Here is a 20,645-nt window from a genome sequence, read left to right as displayed (position 1 = left end):
TCTTAAGCCAGAGGTCCCTCCCTCCCCCCCCCCCTCCACCGCTACTACGAAGAGGACCAGATCAGAACATGATGAATGATCTGCATGTGCGTTGATCACCTCCTCTCCCTCCCCCTCTCTCTCGAGCGCACTCTCTCTCTCTTCCTGTAGCATGTCATCGCTGCGAGCGATTGATATGCTCGCCATCTCGCCCCGCCGACTTGCAGTCGTCCTTTGTGCGACTCGGCCGGCTGGCGATCCTTGTGAGGCGCGGTAGGGCGCCAGTCACCAGCCGCGAGGTATGGGCTTTGGGCACGGGCACCACCTCGCCCCCTCCCTCCCCCCCCCCCCCCTCCCCTCCCCCCCCTCCCACCCCTCACCGCACCCACTCCCCCTCGTAAAGGAGTCTGAAGACACCGGTGAATGTCGCTGCAATGGGGCGTGACGCCGCCGCTTACGCTTGACACGGCGACCGAGGGCGAGAAGGCGCTGTCGCGGGCGCTGCGGGAGGAGCTTGTGGCGCGAGGCCAGTTTGAGCCCGAGGCCCATGCGCGGCTGCGGCAAAAGGTGATCGGCAAGCTGAACAAGATGGTGAAGGATTGGGTGAAAGAGACGCTGCTGGCCAAAAAGCAGCCGCCGTCTGTGGCGGCATCGGCCGGGGGCAAGATCTTTGCCTACGGCTCGTACCGGCTCGGCGTCTGCACCGAGTCGTCGGATATTGACACGCTCTGCGTCCTGCCACGCGACGCCACCGTCGACGACTTTTTCAAGACCTTCAAGGCGCGGCTGGAGGCGCGGCCCGAGGTGACCGAGCTTGTGGCGGTTCGCGAGGCCGTTGTGCCCATCATTAAGATCGTCTTTGCCACCATCCAGATCGATCTCATTGTGGCCTCCCTCTCTATGTCAGCCATCCCAGACACGCTCCAGCTCGACAACGACATGGTGCTGCAGGGCATGACCGACTCGGGCGCGCGCACGCTCAATGGCTCGCGGGTGACCGACAAGATCCTCAAGGTCATTCCGGATCCGGCCCCATTCCGGCTCGTCCTCCGCGCCATCCGGCTCTGGTCCAAGTCACGGCTGCTGTACGGCTTTCTCAAAGGCTTCTTCAACGGAATCACGCTCGCCATCCTCGTGGCGCGCGTCTGCCAGCTTGTTCCCTACGGGGCGCCGGCCAAGATCATCTCGATGTTCTTCAAGCTGTTCAAGGAGTGGAACTTTCGCAAGAACCCGATCCGCCTCGTCCCGGCCCAAGACTCGATGCTCGGCCTCACGCAGTGGGACCCGACCAACTACCGCGACCGCGGGCACCTCATGCCGGTTCTCACGCCGGCGTACCCGTCGCTCAACGCCAACACAAACATCACGCGCTCAACAATCGAGATCATCCGGGCCGAGTTTGAGCGCGGCGAGGAGATTGTCAACGCCGTCTACGCCGGGCAGGCGAGCTGGGGCAAGCTCTTTGAGCCGCCGCGTTTCTTTAAGATGTACCGCACGTTTTTCATGATCACAGCGTACGCGGCCACGCCCGAGGCCATGGGCGTGTGGCATGGCTACGTCGAGTCGCGCCTCCTGCGCGACTTTGTCATGAAACTCGAGAACGAGCTCCAGATCGAGGCAGTCCACCCGTACACAAAGGAGTTTGAGAACGTCATTCCGGGCGAGGATCGCCAGAACTGCGTCTTTTTCGTCGGCGTCCAGTTTGCCGAGGATCTGCTCAAGCGCCGCAACAAACGCATCGATCTTGGTGCGCCGGCCTTTGCCTTCCAGAAGCGCCTCTCCGAGTGGCCCGACCGCTCGTCGGACATGACCATCGACATCCTCCCGCTCAAGCGCAAGGATCTCCCGCCGTTTGTCAAGGAGCTGATGAAGGCTCGCCGGAAGGCCGAAAAGTCAGCGGCCAAGGCTGCCGCAGCGGCCACCGCTGCTGTCGCTGCGCCTCCTGCTATCGCTGCACAGCCGCCTCCTGCGCCGGTCGCTGCCGCAGCGACACCCGCGCCCGCGCCCGCGCCCGCGCCCGCGCCTGCGCCCGCGCCTGCACCCGCACCCGCGGCCGCGCCTGCACCGCACCCGCGCCCGTGCCTGCATCCGCACCCGCGCCCGCACCGGCGCCGCCATCAGCGCCGACTACCAAGAAGCGCCCGCTGGACGAGGCGCCGGCCGCCGCACCGGCTAAGAAACAGAAGATGCTCGAGTAGAGGCTCGATCAAGTGAGCAGTGGGCAGTGAGCAGTGGGCAGATGGCAGGGGCCGATGGCCAGTGGGCAGTGCTGGGTAAACGCTGTTATTGTGACGCATTCCTACGTTAAAGCCATCAATCAGTAGTCATAGCCGTCGTACGTGCCGTCGTCGTCGTACTCGGACCCGTTGTCGCCCGAGCCCTCACCGTCGCCGTCGTCGTCGTCGTAGCCTTCATCGTCCTCGCCGCTTCCGGCGTTGCTTGCCGATCCATCGTCGCCGTCCTCGCCGTCCTCGCCGGCGGCAGCCTCAGCCTCGCGGCGCTCCTTCTCGCGGGCCAGCTCCTCCTGGGCAGCCTTCTCCTCGTCGGCCAGCCGCTGCTGCTCGGCGGCGAGCATGGCCTCCTCCTCCTCTTTTTTGCGACGCTCAAACTCGGCGCGCTCAGCGGCGACAAGCTGGGCCTCCTCAATCTCGTCGGTGGTGTAGTCCTCGCCGTCAAGTACCTTGAGCTTGGGCAGGACAATCCGGACTTCCAGCCGGTAGTCGTCGAGCTCGACAATCGGGTTGTCGTAGAGGAAGAGCGACGAGAGCGACGGGAGGATTGCGAGCTTGGCAACCTCGGCAATGTCTTCGATGTGATTTTCCGAGAGGTCCACGACCGAGAGCGCGGCCAGCTGCGGAACAAAGCCGTCGAGCGACGAGAGCTCGTTCCGCTGCATGTCGAGGAGCGAAAGAGCTGGAAGGTGCTCCATGTCCTCAACAGCGCTGATGGCATTGTCGGCCAGGAGCAGCTCCTTGAGCGAGCTGGCGTGGATGCCTGCCGTCGATGTGAGCTCGTTGTTGGTGGCCAACAGCCGCTCCAGACTTGTGAGGTTGTCGAGGCCGTCAAAGGCCTCGAACGCGTTGTGGGAGACGTCGAGCGTCGCCAGCCGCGGGTGCGCCATCCCGGCCACAGACGTCAGCTTGTTGTGCGCAAGGAGCGCGACTTGCAGAAACGGCCGCGTCCGCATGTCCACGGCCTTGATTGCGTTGTGTTCGAGCTTGAGCCACGCCAGCTGGTCCAGCCGCGACAGCGGCCGGATCGACGTGATCGCATTGTTTGACAGGTCCACGTACCGCAGATGCGGGTACGATGCCAGCAGCTCAATATCTGTCACCTCTGCATCATGCAGCTCAAGCCGCACAAACGCATGCTCCAAGCCCGTCCCCGTCTTGGCCAAGACAGACAGCGCGTCGGTGAGATCGTCCTTGGCCAGCGGTTTGCTGATCTGTCCTCCAAATCGAGCAGCAACACACATGCAACACCACGCCCACGTCCACGCCCACGTCCACATCCACCCCATCCATCGCCACCAGCATCCATCCGTCCACACCCACCATCCACCATGGCATTGGCCGTGAAGCGAGCGGCAGTTGGGGGTCAACGACAACCGCCCCCCATTCAGGCAACCACAACCAGCAGCCCAGCCCGACGAGGCACATGACCAAGCCCAGAGTAAGTACATCCCCAAGTACACGTCCCATCTCCCTCCATACTCACACTCAGTTCCATGGCAGCCCAAAATGTCGCATCAGCCAGCTCTGTACGTACCGGCTCCGGCTCGCTTTCGGTCGGCTCGTCGCCGCTAGCACTGCCGGCACCGTCCACACCGTCTGGCTCTGGGGTGCCCCCATAGCCATAGGACGAACCCTCGGCGTACGAGCCATCCTCGTCATACGCATCATACGAGGACTCAGACATGTCAGTCGCGAGCTGGGTGGTTGCTACACTCGCTCCTCGCACCCCTCTCACCCACTCCTTGTCCCCCCCCCCCCCCCCCTCCCCCACTGGTCTCCTGCCAACCGACGCCGTCTGCCGATGGCTACGTAACGTCAAATGCCGTCAGGATGGGAGATAGGATGGATGAAACCGCGCATGTCACCAATGAGACGATCTCAATTGCCATGGGTATCTCCATGTAGCGTGTGATCGACTTTGGTGGCGTTGATCACCTTTGGCTTGATCGTCATGGCGTAGGGCGGGCGGCCGAGCGGGCGAGCGGGCGAGTGGGCGGGCGGCGACCAAGTGCGACCTGACGGGGAGGGGAGGGGGGGGGGGCGGTATGCAGCGGGCAACAGCAGCGGTGGCAGAGAAGACCAGCCCTCTTCCTCCCCTACACCTCCTCCCCCCTTCCTCCCCTCCCCCCCCTCCTCCCCGCTCTCCGTTCTCCCTCCCTCTCCCGTCCCGTCCCCTGCCATGTCTTCTTCTCCCAGCACACCGCTGAAGGAGCTCCGTGCCGTCTTCAAGTCACACTCGAACAAGAAGCTGTCGGTGGACGAGGTGGCATTGCTGTCTGAGCTACTGGATGATCTGAGTTCGTACGTTGTTGTGTGGTAGGGAGGGGGGGGGGGCTGTCTCTGTCTGTCGTTGCTGTCGTGGTCATGGCCGAGGCTGGGGTCATGGCCAAGGCGCACCATCACCACCACCACCAACCACCCCCACGACACACACACACACACACACACACACACACACACACACACACACACACGCATACTCACATACGTGCGGTGATTTACTGCTCTCGCCACAGCCGCTTCCTGATCAATCTGCCGGATGAGGAGCTGTCGTCGTTTGAGCGCATCTGCTTCGCCATCGAGCAGGCGCACTGGTTCTATGAGGACTACTTCTGCGAGCAGCATGAGTTCCTGCCGTCGATGGGCTTCCGCGCCTTCTCTGCTGTCATGTTCCACCACTGCCCGCTGCTTCAGCCGTACCACAGCTTCCTGTCGGACATCATGACCGGGTTTTCCGAGTACAAGGCCAAGATTCCGACGCGTGGAGCCATCCTGCTCGACCCGACGCTCAAGCACTGCCTTATTGTCAAGGGCTGGGGCTCGAAGGGCTCGTGGATGTTCCCCAAGGGCAAGATTGATGAGGGCGAGAGTGACGTCGAGTGCGCCATCCGTGAGGTCTACGAGGAGATCGGCTTTGACATTGCGCCGTACATTTCCGAGACCGACTTGGTCAAGTGCGTCATCCGTGGCAAGGAGATGCGCCTGTTCGTCATTGCGGGCATTCCCATGGACACTGTGTTCGAGACCATGACTCGCAAGGAAATTTCCGAGATCAAGTGGTTCCCTGTCGCCGACCTGCCCATGTACGGCGAGAACAAGGAGGTCCATGGCATCTCGTCCAAGCGCATGTTCACCATCTCGGCCGTCTCCAACAAGCTCCGCGCCTGGATCCGCTCCAACAAGAAGCGTATTCGCAAGATCATCAAAGCCCGCGCCGCCTCTGGCTCGCTCCTTCTCCCGTCCTCCGCCCGCTCGACCAAGTCTGCGAGCCCTGCAACACCGTCGCCGTCCACCTCCGCATTGGCGGTCTCCTCCCCGGCTGCACCTGCCAACCAGCGGCCGAACCCCTTCCTCAACTTTGCCTTTGACCGCCCGGCCATCATGTCGGCCTTCACCGCCGCCCTCGCCTCGGCATGACCCCCACCTCTGTAGACGAGCAGCAGTCAAAGATGCCCCCCCCTCCCCCCCTCTCCTCCCCTCCCCTCCCCCAGTCATTCCCTTTTCGAGCGCTCTATCCACCTTGCCCTCTGCAACCGCATCAGGCCGCGCGCCCATCTCGTCGGCTGCGGCCTCCCCCCCCGACTCGCCGCAACTCGCCGCAGACAGCGCTACCTCCACCGCACTCATCCCCCACGGCGACGACACCCGGCCCTCGAGACATGGACGACAGCAAGATGTCGGGCGGAGAGGGACTGGTGGAGGAGCCCATGTCTGTGCTCGTTGCGCAGTGCAGCCAGCTGGCAGACCGCGAGGCCGAGCGCGAGTTCCTTCTGGCGGTCATCGGCGAGCTGCGGACGGGGGCGCAGCACGCTACCTTTGAGGCGACCAAGATGGCCCACGCGTTTGAAGCCCAGGCGATGGAGCTGCAGGCCAAGCTCGACGCAGCCAATCGAGCCTATGCCGACTTGGATGATCGTGCTCATCACCTCGCCACCTCGGTCGAGGTCGCTAACAAGCAGATCCATGCCCTGCGCAAGGTTGTCCTTGCACGTGAGGCTGAGCTCGAGCGGGCCCATGTTGCAGCCGAGAAGGCTGTGCAGGAGGCTGCAGATCGTGCGGCAGAGGTTGCCGCAAGTGAGAGTGGAGGGAGCAGCGACGACGCCTCATCTGGCGCCATCGCTTCGCTGGCTGCTGTTCGCGTCCGGCTGCTCGACGTTGCAGACGCCTACGCCGAACCGCGGACGTCCAAGGCCATGCTCCTTGCAGATCTCCGTGCCGTGGCTGATGAGATTGCCGCGAGCCACCCGGTTACCGCGCACATTCGCTCATCGCAGCTGAGATCACGCAAGCCGCCACCGGCCTCGTGCTACCAATGGCTCCCCTTTGTGGTTGTGCTTGTCCTGGTGTTTTTTCTTGGCCTCCGCATGGCCACTGTGGTTCACTCGCTCGAGCCGTCGAGCTCTTGATCCAGCCTGGTACCAGCTGCATCGCCCGACCCGATGATGTGCCCACCCCATGCGCCAACACTCCTGTTCTTGCTTTGATCAGCATGCGTCCCATGCTGGCACATCGCAGCCACAATTGCATTTGCCTGTAGCAGTAGGTTGCGCAGTCTACCGGACCATTGTCCCCGACCCCTTCACACGCACACACACACACACACACACACACACACACACACACACACACACACACACACACAACAAAAAACCCCTCACAGCCAACGTGAGCCACATAGCCATCATACAAGGGTGGCTTCTGGTGTGATCAAATGTCGCCGATCTTACCTCTCGCGCTCGCAAGCAACGCGCCGCACCGTACTTGAGATGTCAATTTGGCGTGTGATGATGACCATTGCCGCTCGCCACCCGCTGCCGACCAGCCACCACACTCGACGCTCGCTACAGGGGCGGGGATGTCGCGTATCGAGACGCGCGGAAAGACCTACGGAAGTCAACGACCATATGCACAGCGGCCATGTACTGCTCCACCTAGCCGTGGCAAAGACAACTCGCCAGCGGCTTTGGCGTCCGCAGCCAGGTCGGGTCAACGGTCGTCGGCAGAACGAGCAAGCGGCGCAAGCGGCGCAACGGGCGCAAGTGGCACATCGGCAGCAGGTCGGAGACAGAAGCGCAGCGGTGGTGTCCAAAACAGTACGGGCAGGCGGGGACAAAGTTGGGCAAGCGGGCAGCATCGGCGAGGTCGAACACTATAGCGAGGTCGTCGGGCGCGCCGGCTTCCCGTCCGATGGCGCCGCGGCAGAAGCGGAAGAGCTCCTCACGGAAGTCCGGGCCGTCGCAGGTGGCGGCGGGGCAGCAGCAGGGCCAGGCCCGGCGGCGGCGAAAGCGACCAGTCACGGCGGGAGCGAGGATGATGGGCTCATGCGGCGGCGGATCGAACAAGAGGGCGATCCGGTCGGCGTGGGAGGCGCAGTTTGCGGACGGGACACACGAGCTGTTTGCCTCGGGCCGGCGGACGGCACATGTCCGCGAGCAATCAGCCCGGTTCAATGCCGACGTCACCCAGTCGGCGGCCGAGATGCACATTCAAGCGTACGAGCTCGCGCGTGGCGTCCGCTCGCAGTTTGTCACGCCCAAGCTGCCCAAGGTGCACGCCTTTGGATACTCGGGTTCTGTGGCACGGGCGCGGCTTGCGCCCGATTTGCACGCAGCGTCGCTGGCGAGCCGCAAGTTCTCGGTCCGCGGCGACCGTTACGGGGTCGAGGGCGTTATTCTCGAGCGCCTCAAGCGGTCGATGGGCGAGTACAACATGACGCCAGACGCGTACTGCATCCTTGACGCCATGGTGTCAGGCAAGGTGCCCGACGCTGTCCTCAAGCGCCACCTCGGACCGGACGTGACGCCCGACGATTTGATGACCATGTATACTCGCCGGTATGGCGACGACGCAGGCCACCCTTCTGACGAGGGTAAGCCCAATACCCACTGCTCGACGACCGAGCTCGACTCTGCCGTCGATCGGGTGATGCGGCAGTCGGATGGGGCCCGGCGTAGATGGCGAGAGACAGTGTCGGCGCGGCCGGCGACAGCGTCGGCCATTCCCGATCGCCGGCAGCGGATTCTCGACCGTGTGGAGGCGACAACAGCAGCAGCAGCCGCCCGCGGCATCCGGCCTTCGACCGCCGCCGCCACCGTGGCCGCCGTCAAGGCCGCGGCATCGGTGGCTCAGGCCGACGCAGCAGACTCTGGCACCGTCCACGCCGAGGCGCCGGCTGAGCTTGTCGACATCATGGACGACAACGCGCTGTATGCCAACGCCGGCTACAAGGCCCATCTCGACGACGGACTCACCAAGCTGCGGTTCCGACACGACGTCCGCCCGCGCCCACCGACGCTCACTTACTCGGGCGAGCGCCGGCGTATCCTTGTCGACTTTCCTTATCAGCCGACGACCATCGAGAACGAGGTCGCGTCGGCGCGGCTCGCCGCAGCAGGCTCGGGTTCGACTTTGGTCCCAGCCTCGGTCCTCCTCCCGGAAGCGTTGCCCGCCACGAGTCCGACCTCCCCGCCGTCGGCGGCCGCCAAAGCCCGTGCCAACCCGTCGGAGTTTGTCGCTGTTGACGATCTTGTTGACATGATGATCAGGCCGCGCTCGACCAAGTTTGAGCCTGTCGAAGTCCATGTCTAGCCCACCCCACCCGCGATTGGATGAGGCATTGCTGTGCCTGTGATCAACCGAAAGCCGCACCCGCCCGACAGAATCGTCGACGATGACAAGCATACTGCAGGCGAGTAGCGCTCAATGAAACAGACCGTGGTGGTTGCCCACGCGCGCGAACCTCACTGCGCTCCGTGCTGCGCAGCCCGAAATTGGGCGACTCGTCTGCTCGCCGGCGGCAGCGGCAGCGGCAGAGGGCACCAGCCCCAGCCCCAGCAGCGATAGCAGCGGCACTTGTCGCTCTGCGCAAGGAGAAAGAGCTGTTAGCCACAGCCACAGCCACAGCCACAGCCAGAGCCAGAGCCAGAGCCAAAGGGTAGCGGGTATACGTGAGGGAGGAGCAATGTCGCGAGGACGTGGAGGCGTACCGCGGCTGTCCGAGGCGGCTGTTCAGGCGGCGGCGCAGCGGCGGATGCAGGTCCAACAGGCCAAGAAGCGGCGAGCGGCCATTACCAAGAACCGGGCACGGAGGATGGTGTTGTATCGGTTTGATACCAAGCAGCTAGAGCCGCACATCGGTGATCTGCGCCGGTGTGTGGCCACGTATCTGGCGGCGGTGAAGGCCCGAGTCGAGGCCGGGACCGAGGCCAGGACCGAGGCCGGGACCGAGGCGGGGACCGAGGCGAGCCCGACGGGCCTGGACATGGGCATGGACGTGGTGGGCGGGGGCATGGATGCCAGGCTTGGTGGATTGGGAAGTCAGTCTGGCGAGGGCAAGGGCGAGGAGACGGACGATGCGCGGTCGCGGATCCTGAGTCTCCGGTTCGGGCTGTTCAAGGAGACATGGCGGACGCTGCAGATGTCGTACATCCATCACGGGCGACCGAATGCACTGCCAAATGAGGACTTTATCGACGGCTTGTTCTCGTACATTCTTCCGTACTTTGTCCTCCCGCACCATCCGCTCCACACACGCATCACCATGCTGTATCTGATGTATCTGCTGTACGCGACGCAGAACGAGCTCGACGCGTGTCGGATCAAGGTCACGCTCCCGATCTTTGCAGCCATTCGTAAGCTTGCTGTGAGCGCGTCTGCGCTAGGGCTCGACGACCCGTTTCACGTCTTCCGCTCGCTCTGGCTCACCCGCGACGCGTTTTCGTTCCACGCAGTTCTCGCGCTCGGCGAGGTCGAGGAGGTTGCGAGGGCGGTGGCTGTGGCACCGGGTGCCGCACCACCTCGTCCGCTACAGACGGCCGACACGCTGATGAACGTGTTCGACCCGTCGGGCGTCGAGGACGCACACAGCCGGTACCAGTCGGCCAAGCGGACGGCCGGGTGCTCGCTGTCGGATCCGACGCTGTCGATGATCGACGACGACTTGCCGCTCGCCACTCACGACGCACTAGACGACCTTGCCGTGGCCCGCAACCAAGCGAGCAATACCCGAGCGCTGTCGGCGTTTGAGGCGGCGTCGTCGTCGATCCAGGCGCGTGGCTCGTCATCGGCCGGCAGCGCAAGTCGGCAGCGGCGCCGCGCGGCGCCGACCTCGGTCGTGCTGCCGCCTTCAGCCGGCGGCTCGCGCTCGGGCACGCCGCGACTCCGATCTGGGGCGCAGACGCCATCCATGCCCAACACCCCGCGTGCCGCCGTCGTCACCGCCGACACGCTCCAGCTCCGTGCTCCGGCGTCGGGCGAGTGAAGCGGCCGGCAAAGTGTCGTCGGCGAGGCCGCTCCCTGCCGGCGGCCGCTACTAAACTACTAAGCAGCGAGCGCTTGAGTATATTTTGAAGCCTTCTGGCAAACACGTTGATACACACTCGTGCGTCGTTGTAGGCGTGGGGAAGCCAACAGATGGAGCGGCCAGAGAGGAGGGTGCTGCTATTCGAGACAAAAATTGCTGAAAAAACCTGTCTCGGCCCTTTCGGCACGTGAGTCCCAAGTCGCTCTTTGGACGGAGGAAAGCAAGACAAGCCAACAGGCGGACAGGCGAGGCAACACGTCTCTTCCAGCCGTTGGCATGGGGGACGCCGGCTCGGTCACGGGGCCGCTTGACCTCTCCCAAGACCATACATGCGTAAGTTAGTCCTATATATCGTTGTCAGACCATCACAGCAATCCCCCCCCCCCCCCCCCCCCCCCGGGGACCACTGGGGGGGGGGGGGCCCCCGCGTTCTGGCACGTCAATCCCCCGGGGTTTCTTGGTCCCCCCCATAGGTTGGGGCTCGTTTCACTTTATGTTGGGCAATGCATATATATGGTCACAGCTGGACGCGTCGCCCCCCCCCCCCTCCCCCGTTACGACCAAACCATTATGGTGAACGAGAGTTAATTGAGAGCTGCCCCCCCCCCCCCCCCGCCCTCCCGAATAATGCATGGTGTCTCAATGGGCTTGCTTGCCAGTGAGGCAGGGCGGAGCGGGAGCGGGCAAATTTGCACGACCGTGGCGTGGTGGTGTTCTTTGTGGGTGTGGGCGAGGCCAGCTGTGAGAGGTAGCAGAGGGCAAGGGACTCACCATGGGCATGGTTGTGTGCGGCTGTGTGTGGTGTGTATGTGTGTGGGTCGTGGGGCCGGTGGGCGAGCAGGAACTGGCGGAGCTGGTGGCCAAGGCCATAGCCACGGGCTCGCTGGTGGTTAATGACCACCGACTGTCGTCGTCGCGGCCGGTGGTGGCCGAGTTGCTCTCGCTGCTGAAGCACATTGACCTTGGGGCTCGCAGAGAGCGGGCGGGGCGCAAGCATGAGCTCTTGGCGCCGCCTACGCCCAACGTGACGTCGAACCCGACGCCGACCGACTCGCCGGCGCCGGTGGCGGTGACGCGGCGGGCAAGGCTTGGAGCGGCAAAGCCAAGCTTGGGGCTGCCGGCGTCTGAGCCGACGTCGCCGGCGCCGCCTACATCTGTGACGCAGCCGAGGCCGATTTCGTCCGGGCGTGCGGGTGGACGCGGGGTGCGGCGTCCCAAGGCGCGACACGCGTCGTCTGGCGGGTCTGGCGGGTCTGGAGAGCATGCTCGGCGTCGGTCGGACTCGGATTATGTGAGCATGGCAGCGCGAGCCCGTTCGCGACTGGCGTTGGACATGCTCTCAGTGGCCGCCGAGGCTGCAGCCGCTGAGGCTGCGGCAGCCGCTGCAGCAAACTCTGTGGCGCGGTCGCCTCTGATGTCGCCGCGGCTCCTTGCGTCGTCGCCAGACTCTATTTTCACGCCGACCGCGTGGTCTGTTGCGCCGACGTCGCCGACGACGCCGGTCGGGCCGTACACGCCGTCGCTGAGTGTCTCGCCGCGGATGAGAAGCCCGCCGGGCGCGGCCGGGTGGAGCCCACCACGGTCGCCGTCGGGGCGACAGCAGGCATCGTCGCCGTTCAAGGACCAGCCGCTGACGCCCGGCGAGATCTCCGCGCTGGTGGCGCAAGTCCGGCTCTCGCGCAAGTTCAAGCTGCAGCCGATCTGGCAAGCAGCTGCGAGTGGGAGGCTAGCGTCGCTGACACATCTGGACCTGGCGCGCAACGACCTTGCGGTCCTGCCGCCAGCCATCGGGCTCCTAGATCAGCTTCGCGTTCTCATTCTCACCGACAACTTGCTCAAGGTGCTGCCGGGCGAGATGGCTGTTTTGGGCGAGCTGACCCGGATCGACGTCTCGCACAACCAGCTGACGGGCGTGCCGGAGGTGCTCGCGTTGTGCCGCGAGCTCCGGGTCATTGACCTCTCGTCCAACGCGATTCTCGGCTTTGACGGGCTCAACGAGCCTGTGGCGCGGCGGCTGTCGTTCCAAGAGGCCGCATGCGGTAGCACAGAGAACGAAGTGCACGGCTCGATCTGCTCGCTGCCCAAGCTCGAGGTGCTCAAGCTGCATGCTACCAAGCTGACGAGCTTGCCCGAGTTTGTGGGCGCGCTCGACGGTGTGCGGCAGCTCTCGCTGCAGTACGCCGGGCTAACGAGCTTGCCCGAGGCTGTGGCGTCGTGGTGCTCGCTCGAGTGCCTCAACCTCGAGGGCAACAAGCTCAACGCCCTGCCTGCAGGAGTGGGTGGCTGGCGCGGTCTCCGGTTTATCTCGCTCGCGAACAACAAGCTACAGAAGCTGCCGGAGGAGGTGTCGGCATGGGCGAGCGTGGAGGTTGTCAACCTGGCGAACAACGCGCTGACGACGCTTCCGCTCGGGCTTGGCGCGTGCTCGGTGCTAGTGGAGCTCAACGCGTCGGGCAACCGGTTGGCGCACTTTCCGGCAGAACTCTGCGCGCTGGGCGCACTGCAGGAGATGAACCTCAACTCGAATGTGCTGACGCGGCTTCCGGAGGAGCTAGGGCGACTCACTGGCCTGCACACGCTGCACGTGTCGGACAACAAGCTCCGCGAGCTGCCGCGATCGATCGGGGCGCTGACCGGGCTCAAGGTGCTGACGCTGCGGAACAACGTGCTGCGGACGCTGCCGTGCGAGATTTCTGCGCTGGAGCGACTGGTCCAGCTTTCGCTCGACAACAACGCGCTGCGGGAGCTGCCAGAAGACATCGGCTCTTTGCGGTCGCTGCAGGAGCTGTACGTCTCGAACAACTCGCTGAGCACGGTCCCGCTCTCGATCGGCTCGCTCTCGTTCCTCAAGTACCTCTACCTCAACAACAACCAGGTGCGGAGCCTGCCGTCGTCACTGGGCCACTGCCGGGCACTGTCTCGGCTGGACTTGTACAGCAACCCGCTGAAGGCGACGCTGCGGGAGGTATGGGTCATGGGCGTCTCGTCGACGCTCGAGTACTTGCGCAATCCGTCGAGCTACGACATGCTGCGGCAGTACCATTACGGGCGGAGCTATGCGGATCCGCCCAAGGTTGCGTTTACGGCGCTGGCCGGGGCGTCGTCACTCGATCTCGACGCGCACGGATACGTTGATGCTGCAGGGGCAGCGGACGTGCGGCCGGCGTCGGCGTACGAGGCTCCAGCGGGCCTGTACGGCCCGGCATCGGCGTCGGCTGTTCTTGGCGCAGAGGCGCCTGTGACGCCGTCGTCGCGGGCGTCGACGCCGACGTCGCCGCGCGAGCCCTGTTTTGCGCCGCAGGCGTTGTATGATGCCGAGTACGCCGAGGTGTACGTGGCGCAGCAGCGGTCGCGGGCGGCGAGCGAGGCGAGCGAGCGTGGCAGCGACGTCGGGTCGTGGTCGACATCCGAGGTCGCCGACGACGACGGCGACGATGTCGAAGACGGCGACGATGAAGGCGATGCCGACGACGACGGGCTAAGCGTGCCGTTCCAGCGGATGTCGTTTGGGACTTGCGCGTACTCCAAGGCGGTGACTGGAGCGATCCACGTGCTCGACGACGAGCACTCGGGCGGGCACACTGGATCATCATCGGGCTCGATGTCGGCATCGCCGCCGTCGCTGCTGCCAGTGGCGGGCGGGCGGAGTGTGTGTGCAGTCTCGCAGCCGGGGCTTGGTGTGACGCCGTCGACGTCCCCGTCGACACCATTTTTGATGATTCCACGCGGGCGGAGCGCAGCGATGGCGGCGTCTGCGGCTGCGGCTGCTGCGGCGTCTGCGCCGTCGATCTCGTCGTTCCTTCGGATCCTGCCGCGCGACCGCGACGTGGCGTCGTCTGTGCCACTCGGCGGCGGGCCGTCGCGCGACTCGTTCTCGGGCGGGTCGTACCAGAGCAGCCCGTCGGCCGTAGACCCGTCACCGCAGAACCAGGCGGTGTCGGACATGACGGGCCCGCTCTCCGAGTACGAGATCGACCCGAACGACATCGAGCTCGGGGTCAAGCTGGGCGAGGGCGCGTTTGGGGCTGTGTTCAAGGGCGACTGGAACGGGGTGACGGTGGCAGCCAAGGTGCTCAAGTACGACACGCTGCCGACGCGTGCGGTGATTGCAGGCCTCCGGCGCGAGGTAGCGATTCTTTCGAAGCTCCACCACCCGAACGTGGTCTCGCTCATCGGCGCGTGCCTCCAGCCGCCATTCCTCTGCATCGTGACCGAGTTTATCGGCGGCGGCTCGCTGTACTCGCTCCTGCACGTGGAGCACCAGCGGGTGTACCTCACGTGGCTGCTGCGGATTGCGCTCGACGTGGCGCGCGGAATGAGCTACCTCCACGGCTCGCAGCCCAAGATCATTCACCGCGACCTCTCGTCGCACAACATCCTCATCGCGTACCCGATCTCGGGCGCCAACTTTACCGCCAAGATCGCCGACTTTGGCCTTGCCTTTGTCAAGGAGTCGAATGAGTCGATCTGCGCCGGCGTGACCGGCAAGGTCCGCTGGATCGCGCCGGAAGTCCTACTCAACCAAGAGTATGACGAAAAGGCCGACGTGTACTCGTACGGCATTGTGCTGTGGGAGATCCTCACCTCGCAAAAGCCGTTTGCCGAAGTCCAGCCGACGTCGTCGATCCCCGACGTGGTGGCGGGAGGCGGGCGGCCGGCGCTGCCCAAGGACGCGCCCGGCTTTCTCGCCAAGCTCATCCGTGAGTGCTGGCACCGCGAGGCGGCGCGACGGCCGTCGTTTGACGACATTGTCCGCCGGCTGACCAAAGCCGACCGGGCGTCGCGGCGCAAGTCGCTCGGCGAGCTGCTTGTCGACTACCTGTGAGAGGCGGGAGGCGTGGTAAAGTCCTTTAGTGAATCAGCTTGGCAACTACTTGAAGCCGTCGTCGTTGCCGGCAAAGAAGAGCTTCTCCTCGGCGAGCGAGAGGCGGAAACGGGCAGCTTCGGGGCGGACAACAGCGGCAGACTTTGCCTTGCGCTTGGCGAGGTTGGCCTTGACGGTGGCCGAAGCGCCGCCGGGCGCGTACTCCATCATCTGGTTGGCAGAGAGGAAGCGATGGAAGGCGGCATCGAGCTCATGCTGCAGATCGCGCTTGGAGGCCTTTGCCACGGCGTTCCGCGAGGTGTTGACCTTGCGCTCGCGGTGGCCGTGAACCCGCTGGCGCTGGCGAGCGTGCATGCGGCCCTTGTACCGACTCCGCCTGCGGGCCGTGGTTGGCTTGGCCATGCGCTTGGGCGAGCCTGCCGACGGCGGCGAGACTACATCGGACGAGCGGGAGGAGCCGGACTCAGTGTCCTGGGCAACCTCTCCAGCCATACCCCGCACTCCCGCACTCCATGCCCTGTGCACTCCCATGTCCGTGGGTGTGGGGGAGAGTGAGTGTGACGCGTGGAGGCCATGGCGGGATTAATTGTGTGAAGGCAGGGGGGGGGAGGGGAGGGGAAGGGGAGGGAGGGGGGGCGTACGGGATGGCGCGTGCGGGGGTGACCGCACGGAGGGCACTTGTGACCGCACGAAGCATGTGAGGGTGTGGGTGTGGGTGAGGTGAGGTGGAGGAGGAGGGAGGATCGTTGGGGGGGTGAGTGGGTGGGTGGGTGGGGTGCGGCCTGGGGTATGATTGGGGGTAACGTCAATTAATCGTTGGGGGGTGAGTGGGTGGGTGGGTGGTTGGCGCCAAAAGCAGGCGCACACACCAGTGGAGCGAGGTCGGGTGCAGGACCTAGAGGCCGGGCAGAGGCAGAGGCATAGGCTGGATAACACTGCACCCACAGGCAACGGAGAAGAGCATGCCCAAGTATCTGCTGAGGTCAATCGCGGCTGTCGGTGCCGCAGGCTATGGATACGCCCGCTGGAAGGCAGGCCATGGCCTTGGCGGCGCATCAGAGGAGGACAACCATGGCAAGCCGCCCGCCGCCGAGACAGAGGCCACTCTCACGGCAGCAAGCGCCATCTCTGCTGCAGTCGGTGCCGCAAAGTCCGCTATGCTGGCAGCTTCCGTTGATGCGGCCGGTTCGGCAGCAGAAGGCGCCGATGTGGCCATTGCAGCAAGTGCATTGGCTGCGCCGGCTCTGGCTGCGATGGCGACGGCCATGCCGGAGGCGAGCGACGCAGTCGACAAAGCAGGCGGTGCTGTAGACACGGTTGCGGACAAGACGCATCGGCTTGCGTTTACAGGGCGCGATGCGCGGGCTACCGTCGAGAATGGACTGCTGATCGGGCTGGCGCTGCTGCCGGGCGCCGAGGCGATGCTGGCGCAGGCGCTGGCTGCGTCCGTGCCGGCAAGAGCCGTCGTCGTCGCGGAAAAAGGTGAGGCGCGGTCAAGTGAGCAGCGGCGGCGGTTGTTTGACGGTGGGCGGATTCCGCGGCGGCTGGCGCCGTTGGCGCCTTGAGCGCGTCGGGAGGTCAGGGCGCAGACGACGGCTGGTACTCGGCGAGAATGGCGTCGACGAGCTCGCGCTCGGAGTCGTCAGTGAGCAGCGCCTTGAGATCGGCACCGACGGCGTGGAGCGAGCGGGCCGGGTCGGCAAAGAGCGACGCGAGAGTGGCGGCCGCCGCGGTAGACGGGTCGTCGCCGGGCGCAGTCATCGCCGCCATCATGACGACTGAGGTCAGGCCTTGGACGGCAGCAGTGCGGAGCGGATCGGGCGAGGCGCAGGCGGCGCTGACCGGCGCGTATGTACTGGCATCGAGGAGCGCGTAGCTCAGCTGCGGGCGGGCTGCCCAGAAGCCCGGCCCATAGTCCCAACCGATCTCGTCGCCCGGAGCGATGGTCCGCGAGGCGATAAATGCAACCGCGCCGCGAGCAAGGATCTTCGGGCGGGCGTTGGCCACCGCCAGCGACGCCAGTGAATAGCCGTCGCCGGCAGCGCAGCCGGCAAGGGTGTGCGGCTCCGGGAGCGAGGAGAAGAGCCGGGTGATGTTGCCGCGCTTGGCGGAGTCGAGCGAGACCATGCCGTCGCCGTCGCCATCACCCTCATCCTCGTCATCGCTCCAGGCCAGCGTGTAGTCGGAATCGGCCTCGCGCGTTGCGTAGTCGCCAGTGTAGCTGGCGAGGACGGTGCCCGGAGCAATGGCCTCGGCATCGCCGGCCAGCCACACCCGCGCCCCGACGCCGTCGTCCAGATCAGCCACCACCACCGACCGAAGGAGAGCGATCTCGGCAGCCGTAGTCTCGGCATCGGACTCGGCCACCACCGAGCCGTCTCCAGTCTGCCGCACCGTCCGCGAATACTCAAAGCCCAGCAAATTGCCCAACTCGGACACCGGGACATCCTCGAGGCCCTCGCCGGTTCCTGCCCGGATGAGTGCCACTGCCGTCGCCGCCGCAGTTCCAGGGCGCACCAACCGCACGGGTGTGTCGAGTCCGGCCATGTCGAGGACCGGAGTAAAGTGGTGGCAGCCACAGTGGCGGTGGCCGTGGTCGTCCGGCGGCTGTGGTGAGCTGGCCCTCGCCCGTCGCCACACTCATCGGCGCGCACCCGCCACAATCGATGGCATACTCAGTTTCAAGCATGCAAGTATCTTCGTCACCGCCACCCTGGCCATGGCTATGTATGCTTGTCACCCTGTTCATTGCAAAGTACGCCGCAGCAAGATGTGGCCCAAGCGATCTCGACGCGGTGGTGACCGTCAAGGTGGCGACGTGTGTGGGCGCACCGGCACTAGCGAGACGACCTAGTCGGAGTGCGGCAACAACAAGTTCGATATATTCGCTACGGATGATTGCTCTGGGACGCCACAGACAACGCTAGTACTTTGCTTACGGATGCTCGGTGACGCCATCTTAAACGCTGAGATCTTGTCCGCGGCGGCCAGATGCAGCGATGAGGACGTGGCGCTCACCACGACGGACACGGCCAACTCGGCGTGTATTCCAAGAGAAGGAGGGAACAAAGGCGAGGCGGTACGTGTGCTCGGGTACGACCGGCATTGCCGTCGCCAAGTACGGAAACGTGATGTGTCCGGACCCGCCATCGCCGTCGACGGTGACAACTGGAGGCTCGCGCTTGCCCAACCAAGAAAGGGGGCGGGTGTTCACTCTGTCGGCTGAGCAGCGGCCTCATCGCGGAGCTTACGCAAGAGGCGGAGCTGCTTCTCGCGTTTCTCCTCCTCGGCCTTGCGGGCGCGGGCATGGGCCTTCTCGCGGGCGCGGGCCTGGCGGCGCTCCTTCTTCGAGGCAAAGACCATACCCGCAGTCGACGACGAGGTTGCGCCTGCTGACGAGAGCGAGTAGGCCTGGACCTTGGTCTGCGAGAAGAACGCAGCATCGATCTTGGCGCGGTCCTTGGCCATCTTGGAGTCTGCAAAGACGCGGCGCTTCTTGGCCTGCTCCGAGTTGGGTGCAGCCTTTTCGGCGTTTGAGGTGCCTGGGGTGACGATTCGGGCGCCGGTCGCCGTTGCCGGGACGGATGCGAGGAAGCCGGCGTCGATGTCGTCACGGAGGCCATCGGCAACCGGGGTCGAGCCCTCGGCTGCTGTCATAATATGGGGAAGGAGGTTTCCCGAGATGGCGGCGTTGCGCTCGGCGGCAGCAGCTGCGGCAGCCTCGTGGAGCGCGACCTCGTTGGGCCGGAAGCAGTAGAGCAGCTTGCCCGAGACGTAGTCCTTGAGGATGACGCGCGAGGCGCGCGACTCGTCAGGCCCGCGCTGGGTCATGTACCCACGGTTGTAGGCGTAGGCCTGGAGGAGCTCGGTGACAAACGGGGCGCGGTGGGGGTCCTCGCCCTCGCCGGGCGGCGGGAGGGCGACACCGTAGACGTCCTCTAGGACAGCCCGCGGGATGCGCTGGCAGACGAGCGAGACCGGGCCGTAGTACGAGCGCAGGTTGTCAATGGGCAGGACACCGGAGCAGACCATTTCGGCCTGCGAGGAGACAAACGACGGGAAGACGAGACCTGGGCAATCGCAGAGCATGATGTCGTCCGAGAGGATGAGGGTCTGGAAGTGCTTAGTCTTTCCGGGCGTGGCCGCCACCGAGGTCTTCTTGGCGCCGTAGAGCGCGTTGATGGTCGACGACTTGCCAACGTTAGGGTAGCCGACAAGGCCGACAATGGCCTGCTGGAGCTGGCCATCGGGCGCGACGTTGCCGTCCTCGGCCATGAGGGCCTGGACGGAGCGCGCGGTGCGGGTGAGGTGGGCAATGAGCTCGTTGCGAGTGAGCAGGTGGCCAGCCTCCCACGGACCCTCGAGGTTCTCCAGCACCGACGGCTCGGCGGCGGCGAGGTCAGCCTCGCGCTCGGCGGCCTTGGCAGCGGCGGCGACGTCGTCGTCGCCGTCCGAGTCAAACTCGTCAGCGACAAGCGAGTTAGCAATCTTGGCGGCGGCGTCGAGCTTGGCCTGCTCGGCAACAGCCGAGAAGAACACAGCCTCGATGCCGGCCTCCTCCCAAGCTGCGGCCCATTGGAGACGAATTTCGCGCGGAACGAGATCGGCCTTGTTCACCAGCAGAATGTTGCGCTTGGTCGGGTCGATGTCCTTGACGTAGTCCTCAAGCGAGGTGCATCGGAAGAGGTCCGGGTTGCGAGCATCGAGGATCTGGACCACCACGTGGCTCTTCTCCACCACCCGCCACAGCTGGCGCCACATGTTGATGTTCTTCTCAAACGGCGTCACGTGAACAGCCTTGTTCTGCTCGATCTGCGCAAGCTGTGCCCGCCACTCGAGGAACGACGTCCGCTCGGCCTTTTGCAGCTCGGCCTTGGTCGTCTCGGCCGTCCACCCCGGCCGGCGCGGGACCTGCAGTAGCGCCTTCACCTTCTCCTGCTCAGCCAGATCCGACGGGAGGAGCGAGTGCGTCGCCGCCGACTCGGAGGCCACCACCAGGGCCACTCCGCGCTCGGCGGTGAAATCACGCTCAGCCAGCTCGGCCGCCTCCAGAAACGCCGTCAAGTCGTTGGTCTCTGTCACAGAGCCCACTCCGTACATGGGCTCTGCCGCCCGTGGGTCCAGAGCGTGCGAGTGCCGAGCCGACGACGCCGCGTGTGTCTGCGACCGCACCTCGCGCTGCTTCCTCTGCAGCGCCCGACCGAGTCCGGTCTTCTTGCGCCTTCCCATTGTATGTCTGTGCTTGTGTGGATGTGTATGCGTGGGTGGCTGGTGTAGGTTGGGAGGGGGTGCGTACGTGGAGTGT

General features: G+C 65.0%; 9 protein-coding genes across 9 annotated transcripts; 6 read left to right on the top strand and 3 right to left on the bottom strand.

Annotated features, from left to right (window-relative positions):
• The first annotated feature begins 396 nt into the window (after positions 1-396).
• On the top strand, positions 397-2,274 carry AMSG_06683 (Poly(A) polymerase gamma). The gene is made up of 2 exons (XM_013901290.1): positions 397-1,953; positions 2,115-2,274. The coding sequence occupies exons 1-2, from the start codon at positions 403-405 to the stop codon at positions 2,175-2,177; spliced, it is 1,614 nt and encodes a 537-aa protein (XP_013756744.1). The 5' UTR covers positions 397-402; the 3' UTR covers positions 2,178-2,274.
• Positions 2,245-3,907, bottom strand: AMSG_06682 (leucine-rich repeat-containing protein 23). Its single transcript, XM_013901289.1, has 2 exons — positions 3,748-3,907; positions 2,245-3,424 (listed from the first exon to the last, which is right to left on the bottom strand). The coding sequence occupies exons 1-2, from the start codon at positions 3,895-3,897 to the stop codon at positions 2,297-2,299; spliced, it is 1,278 nt and encodes a 425-aa protein (XP_013756743.1). The 5' UTR covers positions 3,898-3,907; the 3' UTR covers positions 2,245-2,296.
• A 424-nt stretch (positions 3,908-4,331) lies between these two features.
• Positions 4,332-5,660, top strand: AMSG_06681 (mRNA decapping complex subunit Dcp2). Its single transcript, XM_013901288.1, has 2 exons — positions 4,332-4,514; positions 4,730-5,660. Exons 1-2 carry the CDS (start codon positions 4,393-4,395, stop codon positions 5,628-5,630), a joined length of 1,023 nt encoding a protein of 340 aa, XP_013756742.1. The 5' UTR covers positions 4,332-4,392; the 3' UTR covers positions 5,631-5,660.
• A 1,408-nt stretch (positions 5,661-7,068) lies between these two features.
• Positions 7,069-8,934, top strand: AMSG_06679 (uncharacterized protein; the record flags this gene model as incomplete). The annotated part of the gene is made up of 2 exons (XM_013901287.1): positions 7,069-7,105; positions 7,369-8,934. 2 exons carry the CDS (start codon positions 7,069-7,071, stop codon positions 8,799-8,801), a joined length of 1,470 nt encoding a protein of 489 aa, XP_013756741.1. The 3' UTR covers positions 8,802-8,934.
• A 240-nt stretch (positions 8,935-9,174) lies between these two features.
• AMSG_06678 (uncharacterized protein) lies at positions 9,175-10,473 on the top strand (the record flags this gene model as incomplete). Its single annotated transcript, XM_013901286.1, has 1 exon — positions 9,175-10,473. One exon carries the CDS (start codon positions 9,175-9,177, stop codon positions 10,471-10,473), a length of 1,299 nt encoding a protein of 432 aa, XP_013756740.1.
• Positions 10,474-11,157: 684 nt separating this feature from the next.
• Positions 11,158-15,376, top strand: AMSG_06677 (TKL protein kinase; the record flags this gene model as incomplete). The annotated part of the gene is made up of 2 exons (XM_013901285.1): positions 11,158-11,214; positions 11,357-15,376. 2 exons carry the CDS (start codon positions 11,158-11,160, stop codon positions 15,338-15,340), a joined length of 4,041 nt encoding a protein of 1,346 aa, XP_013756739.1. The 3' UTR covers positions 15,341-15,376.
• Positions 15,350-16,037, bottom strand: AMSG_06676 (uncharacterized protein; the record flags this gene model as incomplete). Its single annotated transcript, XM_013901284.1, has 2 exons — positions 15,350-15,820; positions 16,005-16,037. 2 exons carry the CDS (start codon positions 16,035-16,037, stop codon positions 15,386-15,388), a joined length of 468 nt encoding a protein of 155 aa, XP_013756738.1. The 3' UTR covers positions 15,350-15,385.
• A 460-nt stretch (positions 16,038-16,497) lies between these two features.
• Positions 16,498-16,862, top strand: AMSG_06675 (uncharacterized protein; the record flags this gene model as incomplete). Its single annotated transcript, XM_013901283.1, has 2 exons — positions 16,498-16,822; positions 16,846-16,862. 2 exons carry the CDS (start codon positions 16,498-16,500, stop codon positions 16,860-16,862), a joined length of 342 nt encoding a protein of 113 aa, XP_013756737.1.
• A 1,688-nt stretch (positions 16,863-18,550) lies between these two features.
• On the bottom strand, positions 18,551-20,569 carry AMSG_06673 (uncharacterized protein; the record flags this gene model as incomplete). Its single annotated transcript, XM_013901282.1, has 1 exon — positions 18,551-20,569. The coding sequence occupies one exon, from the start codon at positions 20,567-20,569 to the stop codon at positions 18,551-18,553; it is 2,019 nt and encodes a 672-aa protein (XP_013756736.1).
• Positions 20,570-20,645: the final 76 nt, after the last annotated feature.

This window comes from Thecamonas trahens (assembly GCF_000142905.1).
Source record: "Thecamonas trahens ATCC 50062 unplaced genomic scaffold supercont1.30, whole genome shotgun sequence".
In the NCBI taxonomy this organism is placed as follows: domain Eukaryota; order Apusomonadida; family Apusomonadidae; genus Thecamonas; species Thecamonas trahens.
This window is presented reverse-complemented; position numbering and strand designations above follow the sequence as displayed.